Below are 9,137 nucleotides of genomic sequence, written 5' to 3'. Positions count from 1 at the left end.
CAATCTTGAGGCCTTTGGTGCTATTCAATTTGCTGGTCATAACATAATCCCACAATATGAAGACTTGATCCAACAAATCCTCATTAGGATTCGCGAACCTTCATAGAGTTGTTCCTTTAGGTTTATTTTTCCAGAGAGGAACAGAGCTCCCACTTACTTAGCTCTACTTGCGGGGGCTGTTCACCAGGCTCTACATTTTTAACGAAAACCTGTAGGTGCCCTTGATCAGATCTTAGACCTAGATATGGGTCTAGTTCCCCATGTTGATCAGTTCTTTGAGGAGCCAATGTTGCAGGAGGAAGTGGAGGTGTTCAATGAATCCTTAGTGGAAGGCTTGGGAGAGTTAGCAGAGCGTTTCATGCAGAATTTATATATCAATAACGGGGAAATCCAGCTTCATGATGTGGCGTTCGAAGACGAATTGGATGTGGACGATGACCTGTTTGAAATCTTCTGAAGTTGAGGTCTCAGTTTCTAGTATCTAGCTCAGCAATATTGTTTAGGGTTGCAATTGGTTGTTGGTAGTTGTTGTTTTGTTGCTCCTTGCTCTCTGAGGTCTAAGTGTTCTAATCCACCTATATTAGGTTTATCTAGCTTTTCGGATTCCACATGCATGTCTAGCGATGTGTGACTTTTTTCGGATTCCACATGCATGTCTAGCAATGTGTGCCTTTTATGTTGCTCAAGGTGGTGGCTTGAGTTGGTGTTCTCTTTGTATGGTTTAGTTGGTTTTAATTTATAGCAGTTGTTGTTCAAAAAAAACAGAGATACCTCATACGTGTTGGGTAAATGTAGCAATGCATGGAGGCTAAGAGATCCGTAGATAATTGTTATTAAAAATATAAAGTACACATATTTATTTCATTTTTCATCATATATAGTTAAAAAAATTAATTATCAAATCAAAAAATAAAGTTGTACAATTTTTAATTTAAAAAATCAATGAAAATTAATAAAATAGTTCGCAATGGTTCCGTAGTGAAATCATTGTTGTCCAAAATTATTCTACAGTAAAAACAAATGTAAAATTAATTTTTTTTTCAAATTAAAATGTTAAACTTTTTATAATATTCAGATATAATTATTATTCTACATTGACATCAAATTTTATATTTTTGAATTTTTTTTACAATTTGTGACAAGATTTTATAATAAAATCAAGGGCTTTTTTGAAAAATTCTCAAGTCTAAAAGCATTTTTGAAAAAATACTGTCATTATTTTTAAAAATTTGCAAAATTACTATTTTTCAAAAAAAATGCAAAAATACGGTTTTTTGGCAACTGTAATCAACTGCATGCAACCTTTGACGAGTTTCTGCAACTACATGTAAACTTAAATCAACCAAAAAAACTTTATTCAACTAGTTGCATATCTAGTTGATTTTGGTTGATTTTGAATTATTTCGTATTTTTGCAAAAAAATCAGAACATGGTAAAATCACAAAAAAAAATAGAAAAGTTAGTATTTTTGGTAAATTCTCTAAAATCAAAGGTTTCTCCACGGAGGTTCTTTGTTAAGCTTATATATGTTAACCCATAGTTTAATAATGATTAAAAACATATTATTATATGTTAAAGAATAATAACTTATATAAAGTTTTACAAATATACTTTTTTTATATTCAAATACTTACTATGGCCCATGTCTTTCAGCTAGCGGGATCAGGCCTACCTACCAGTTCTAAGTTATTCCATGAAAAACCATTTTATATGAATAATCGCGGAGAACATTGCTTTTATTATAAAATCTCATTATAAATTGTAAAATTTTTATTTTAAAAAATATAAAATTAATGCTAATCTAGAATAATAAATATAATAAAAAAATTAATAATTAAAATTTGATAAAATTACTTGATTTTAAATTTGATTTTATAGTGAAATAATTTTTAATAAGTATGCTTCTGATTCTCCTATAGAACCATTTAAAACTTTTTCAATAATTTCAATAGTTTTTTAAATAAAAAATTGTGTAATTTCAATTTGTAACTAGATAATTAAAATTTTTAACATGAAAAATAAAATAAATTACATATTTTATTTTTTTTAAATAATGATTCCCACAATTCTCAATGGAGTGCTACCCTACTTACTATATATCAACATTATTTATCAATCAATTAGGTAAAAAGGGATTTTTGACGTATTACCAGAAAAAGATTTTTAAAAATTTGGGATGACCCAAATAATCGTATTGTGAGTTCTGTCGCCAGAAAATTATTCGAGAATTTTGATATCTAGATATGCAAGCTTATTATTTAAAAAAAAAACTTTTTCAATATCCCAGCACAAACGTATAAAAGCATCTCACCTTCAAATCTCTTGCTCACCAATCATTTAAAACACGCACATCATCACACACTCGAACATCTTGAATGGCGCTACTTGCTTCAGTTCATGCTACTCCTTTGCCTCTCATCTCTCTGTCTAAATACAACCCTCCTTCACTTAAAACAACAACTTGTTACAGAAGATTAACTTTAAACTCATCCTCTTTATCTTCTTCTTCACCATCTTCAACTGATAGTAATATTCATGTTTCATCAACTAACACTACTTCAACAACCAAAGTACCATCATCTAGCAAACCTCCTCCTGATAAGGTCTTAAATTATGCGGTTTCGAGTAGCGGTGGAACCCCGGTTGCTCGCTTTCTTCGTTCCACTGAGTCCAATATTGAACGGGTAAGCAATAAGTTTTGGTGTGGTCTTGTAAATGTTTCTACGTTTGTTGTTTGATTATTAAATTTTATGATTACTGATCCCGAAAAACATCCCAAATATTTTTCCTAATGATACGTGACGTGTTTTGATTTGGGGCTCAGGGTTCATGTATTTGTTAGAAATACTACAAATCATCTCGCTCACACATTATCATTTGGGAAATTTTTGGGTCGCTGGAAATTCTCATTTGTTTGTGTTTGCAATCTAAACTTTAATTTTTTAAAACAAAATTTAAGATGATTGGTAATTCTCATAATGGTAATAATCTAAGGGGTACGGATTTGTGGCTGATGTTAGTTTTGGTAAACCTTTACATACTTATTATGCTCGAAAATCATTAAATCTTGTACGTGGATGGTGCATAATAAGAGCGGAAAGTTAACAGTACCTGATGTTTGTGCCAGACTGACTACATGAATTTTTTAACTTTGGATCAGGGTATTTATAGGCCTCTAAAATTTCCAAATATAGTAATAATGGTATTTTTACTCATATGTTATGTTCTGTTCTTGCTCAGACGGTAAGAAAAACTTGTGATGCATTATTCATTTAGGTTCATATATTATTATTTTTTGAATTTCAAATTTGATAGTAAATCACTTATAAGTAATCAGATGTCACTACCAAAATATATGTATATATGTGACGTTATCAAATGTGATCACCCTCCATTGCTGGTAAGATAGACTTGTGTATAATGTTGATTTATGCTCGAAGCTTGCTAGAACTATGTGACTGAATGGGGACATTTTACTCTCTTAATTTGAGCTGTTAATTCAGTTTGCTAACTTCTGAAGTTGAGAATGGGAAATTATCAGCAAGCCAGATCCTTAGATAACCATATGCAATCGTGTTTGCAAAAATTAGAAAACAAAATGTCTAGTAATAAGAGGCAGTTCTTATATCTTTTTTTTTAAGAAGCAAAATTTAGTGTGTGTTCTGAAACTTCGCAAAAATTGAAAATATACCTTTGGATAACTTAAACTTGGGATGCTTTGTTGACAACTTTGAGTTTATGAGGCACTTCAATTTAGTGATAGAGAATGTATTTATATTTTGGTGTATATTTTACTCAAGAGGAGTGTACATGAGGCTGCATGTACCCAACCAGTATTAAAGCAACTGAAATGTTTTAGGACATGGGTGATAGAGGTGCCTGATGAAATACAAGGTGATATTTTCTGCAAATGTTAATATCCCGACTAATAACTTACATGAAACCTTTTTTTTGTCCACCTTAACCTACTCAAAAATTAAACAATATTCTTAAACCGAGAATCTAAGAAGATCAACATATATATACTATTTATGAAGCAGTGTTTTGTTGATCATGATGTGGTTAATGTTAAGTAACTGTAAACTCCTTTACTCTGTCTTTGCTTCAATACGAACTTGTTTTTGACAAACCACTTGTGGAAGTTAAATTGTCAGTAGTAGTTTCTGAGCATTGACTAGCATAGATCTATTGGTCAGGAATTCATGGGAAGTAAAACTACTCTAATGCTTGTGGTAGGATCGGTTATGAAATATTAGCATTTGGATCATTTTCCAAGTTTGAATAGGGAGAACGTATATACTAGAATAGAGTTTGGGTATGTATCTCGAGATTTCTTATTATGAATAGATTCTTCTCTCTTAGTGGTTATTTTTACATTGCAAGGTTGCCCCATACAAATATATGGCTATCATTGTTTCTCATGAATCTTCTTTAATACCTTGTTCCCTTAGACTTCTTGGAATATACTTAGGAGAACTGATGAATAAAAATTGCTTTTGGACGATTTACTGTTTTTTCAGAATGATGGACTTCACATGGGCATTCTTGATACAGTTATAGGTTAGCAGACTTTGGGAGGTGTATTATTGAGTCTTCCTGGTGCTCAAACTTAGTAGGAAGAGCAGACCCTGGTACATCACTAATGGAAAATTTTGCGCTGGAGGGGGGGGGGGGGTTTCAAGAAAGAATTGGCCGTACCTCAAGTTTATGCTTTTCTGCTCTTTCTTTTATTTAGACAGAGCATGCCAAGATGATTGAGATAAAGAACTGATATTCATAATGTTAGAGATACTTATTGTTTAAAAGTTATGACCATGTCAACAACTATTTCCTCATAAACTTTGTGACTCTTTTCATTTTTCAAATGAGGTGTGCGCTACAATGGAGTACTAAGTTATTAACAAGTAATGACGTTTTAAGTGAGCCTTTGGAGTGATAGATTAAGGTTTGTATTCTGCTATGTCCCAGCGTTACCCCAGATTGTTAGAGTTTATCACCCACCTTATGGTTTATGCACCCGTTTTTTTATGCTTCATAGCCATGTTTGAGTGCTTTCACTTGTTAATGTTTATTCAATTTGGTCATGTAACCTCCGTAGTCTTCACATTCTTTGACCGAATGCTGATATTATTATCTTCCTCATTAATATGCCCGTCATACCAGGTAATACTGTCAAGTATATATTTTGTTGATAATATTTTTTCCTTACCTAATATGTGTAATCCTAAAGTGTCTTTATGCATTCTCTACTTAATCAAAAGTAATTTTTCTTCTACTGAGCAGGTAATATTTGACTTTCGCTTTCTGGCCCTTCTAGCTGTTGCGGGATCATTAGCCGGTTCATTGCTGTGCTTTCTCAATGTAATTTCTCAGTTTACCTTATAATTATTCTATGATGAGCATCCGAACTACAGATTCAAAGTCCAGCTAGTTACTCCTTGAATGATATTTTATTAGATCATTATTTTCAACATGAATAGTATGCATTCCTTATATGTTTTCTAACATGAGGAAAGTTATGTTTTCCAAAGAATCGCTTGAAATCACTGTGAAATGATTACCGTCCCTGTAGATAAATAATAAAGTTGATCCTGTTCAGCGTACTTATACTTGAAAGTTGCTGATGTGAACGTTCTGCTAGAAGTGGTTGGTTTAAATGAATTCATAATAAAACAGAAAAATTACCTATTGTTATTAATGTCATTCTTCTTGGCAAAAAAAAAATGTCATTCTTTCAAATTGTTTGTCATTTCCCCTTTCAACTTTCATTGATCATTTTCGGATTTAAAATCTTTATGATTCATAAGAAATTTCTATATATTATTCTGTAGTAACTAGTTCATTGTGTTCAAATATAAATCTTGCTTTTTTCTTAAAGTAACTCAGAAGGGAGGGTGCTAATTACTGTATATCCTGCTCGTTTTAATCTTCAGACTTTCCTAAATAGCTTAATCTTTGTTTTTCCTCTCCCGTCATTTGAATTACCAACCTTCTGATCAAACTGAAGTAAAATAGCGACTTAGCAAAAAAAAAAAAAAAAAATGGCGTCATAGTTTCCTCAGTATCGGTGATTTCTTTTCATAACTTTCACTTTCCAAGTTGGTTAACTGTCGTTCTTAAGAGGAAGAGCATGAAATTATTTATCATTGGGACTGATATCAAATTTTATTGAAATGGGATCCCATAATTTAGGATTTCTTGAGTACATGGATTCAAAATTCACCGAGCCATCTTTTTATTTGTGTTTAGGCACGATTATCTATTATATAATTGAAGAGAGTATTTGTAACAGGTACATCAAGTATTATTAGACAAGGTTAGTCAAAACCGATATCTTTGACATTCTCTTACATCATTTTCTTAAAGTAATCTGATGTTGAAAGAGACATTCAACAACTGCAGACTAAAGAGAACTGATGTGTAAATATGCAATAAACGTTGGGTAAAAACCGATATCTAAGGTCATGACCTTTAACATCACAAGCGAAGACATCAATCATAATTTTTTTAGACATTGGTTTTTAGCCGAAGTGAGAGACGTCTGCAATCTTTTGAAAATTTCATATGCTTTGTATATCTAAAGCAAAACTGAAGCAGGGGAGGTAGTGGTATCTCAGTGATGATGGGTTTTATTTCACCCATTGCTACATTGTGATCAGCTTGTTTTATGATGCAATATAGATTTCTTTTTTCTTTGAAAGCGCTGATGCCAGTGTTGTACTATTCAAGCACGCGCACCCAGTGTGTATGTATATTTCTCTTATGGGAAACACATAATCTACAAACTTGTACTCGCCTTTTAAGATATCATCCCCACCTCGGATTAGTTCAATCACATTGACAGCTACAATTTTTTTCTAGGGTTGCGTCTACATTGTGGATGCATACAAAGTTTACTGGTCCAGCTGTTCTAAAGGAATTCACACAGGGCAGATGGTTCTCCGTTTAGTTGAAGCTATCGGTGAGTTCCTGAAGTTATACTATTCTCATGTTTTTCTTTTTTCTGTTTAAGTACATGAACTTGTAAAATAGTTGACCAGTTATATAACTATGAACTAAAAATTAGCCTGAAATATAGTGTGCTACTTCTTTCTAATAATAGAAGTCACAGACAATAAGGTTCTCTGTTTCTAGATCTACATTTGTTACCTTTATAATTTTATTTTGCAAACTCCCGATGAGCTCTTTTTGTTTGTCAGAATATCTAAGCAACGTTGTCTAAACATGAAGAAAACATAAACTATCTGCGTGACTTGACAAAAAGTATTATTATCATCTTACACTTCTACCACTAAAGCTGAATATGATGCTTGATTGTCCACTTGATGCAGATGTTTATCTAGCTGGAACGGTCATGCTGATATTTGGTATGGGTCTCTATGGATTGTTTATCAGTAATATTCCAAATGATTGCCCTCCTGCTACTGATCGTGCCCTTAAAGGGTCTTCTCTCTTTGGGATGTTTGCTTTGAAGGTAGTTTCTCCATCTTTTAGTTGCTTGTGTTCCTTTTTGTATATATCACAACTTTGACGATGTTTGCATATGCATTTCCCTTGTGACTTGTTTATGATCTTTTGCTTAATGCTGGAGACGCGAGCCTGATAGATCACATAGAATAATAAAATCTTCATGATTTTTGTGGTTACTGTGGACTGTGGTACTTCGACAAATATGCTAGCTTCATCTCTGATGTTTCCAGCAAAATGGAGCTCAAATCAAGTTATATCACTTTGAAAGTTCCTAAAGCCATAGGGTGTTGGGGGAAGGGCTTATCTGGATCAAATATTATATTTAGCACTCGGCCTCACTCATAGTCTTTTTTGCGTTGAATAGATTATCACTAGGAGCACGAATTTGGGGCATAATCTACCTGATAGTGTACTAACTACTAATCACGATGCTGTATTACGTACCATCTCTCCTAAAACCCTACGGTGTTAGGTCATACGTGTTACCAAATTGCTTGTTTCTTATGTTATGCACTCTTCCTTATGTTATGCACTCTTCCTTTTATTCCCCCAAGATTGAGGATCGAAAATGAAAATGATAAATATAGATTGAGAACTTACGATCCTATATACCAAAATAATAAACAAGTGTTTCTGAGCATATAAATTATTATTGATTGCAGTATGTAAACTTCAGATATATGAGATTAAAAATAGCTGAAACTTTTAAAAGTGCATAAAACCAATTTGGAGAATAAATAGACATAATACAAATGTTATCTTGAACTACTATGTAGCCTTATTTAACATTTAAAGTGGACAAGTCTTGCATATTAAGAAAATATAATTAATTATCAAAAGCTTTTGATTATTAGCCAAGTTTATGGTGCTATTAGATTCTTCTCATACCAAGTACTGTATGACAATTTGTAAATGTATTTTATTAATCCTGGTGATATTTCGTAAAGCTTAAAGAAAAAAATATACGTCAAGTTTGTCGCGTGCCTATTACAGCATTCTCAAGTTGATTTGAATATGACTATGTAAGTTTTGGCCTAGTTGGGCCATCTGTGCTAGGGGTAGATTTCGTAAAAAGAAGATAAAGTTACTGGAATGGTTGAACTAAATGTTTCTTTATTGCTTGTAGGAGAGGCCACTATGGATGAAAATCAGTTCACTTGACGAATTAAAGACGAAGGTGGGGCATGTCATCGTGATGATCCTCCTAGTAAAAATGTTTGAGAGGAGTAAAATGGTGACCATAGCCACTGGTCTTGATCTATTAAGTTATTCTGTATGTATTTTCTTGTCTTCTGCTTCCCTGTACATCCTTCACAATCTTCACAAAGGAGAATAATTGTACAGAATAACTCTAAAAATATTAGTCTATTGCAATAAGTGGATTGATGTCAAACTTCTGTCTTCAACTGTAATGCTCCATCCTCAAAATAATCAGCCTCCACTGATATAATTTCTAGGCGACTTGAGTCGTGTTCCAACCTGCATCCAGTTTAATATGATGGATGCTTGCAAAAAAGTAACGGCCATGGTGTTGGTGGTAGGATAATGTGCTACAGAAATATAGCAGTGTGTTATAGGGAGAATTTCGTATAACAATGTTGTGGAGGTTAATGGGCGGAACAAAGATCAAGGACGGTGTTTGAGGGCGGAGGAAGGTTGTTTGGTGG

The 9,137-nt window shown here is 33.0% G+C and overlaps 1 protein-coding gene across 1 annotated transcript; it reads left to right on the top strand.

Moving 5' to 3' along the window:
• The first annotated feature begins 2,317 nt into the window (after window positions 1-2,317).
• LOC141661504 (uncharacterized) lies at window positions 2,318-8,863 on the top strand. The gene is made up of 5 exons (XM_074468532.1): window positions 2,318-2,684; window positions 5,284-5,361; window positions 6,862-6,961; window positions 7,332-7,474; window positions 8,597-8,863. Exons 1-5 carry the CDS (start codon window positions 2,376-2,378, stop codon window positions 8,804-8,806), a joined length of 840 nt encoding a protein of 279 aa, XP_074324633.1. The 5' UTR covers window positions 2,318-2,375; the 3' UTR covers window positions 8,807-8,863.
• Window positions 8,864-9,137: the final 274 nt, after the last annotated feature.

This window comes from Apium graveolens, chromosome 1, assembly GCF_009905375.1.
Source record: "Apium graveolens cultivar Ventura chromosome 1, ASM990537v1, whole genome shotgun sequence".
Taxonomy (NCBI): Eukaryota; Viridiplantae; Streptophyta; class Magnoliopsida; order Apiales; family Apiaceae; genus Apium; species Apium graveolens.
Note: the sequence above shows the minus strand (reverse complement) of the source record. Positions and strands in the feature narration are given on the sequence as shown.

Bases quoted from the DNA above. Each gene is read 5' to 3' on its own strand.
- LOC141661504 (XM_074468532.1), top strand. From the start codon at position 2,376: ATGGCGCTACTTGCTTCAGTTCATGCTACTCCTTTGCCTCTCATCTCT. The intron at 2,685-5,283 runs GTAAGCAATAAG...TCTACTGAGCAG, and splicing joins CTGAGTCCAATATTGAACGG to GTAATATTTGACTTTCGCTT. The intron at 6,962-7,331 runs GTGAGTTCCTGA...CACTTGATGCAG, and splicing joins CCGTTTAGTTGAAGCTATCG to ATGTTTATCTAGCTGGAACG.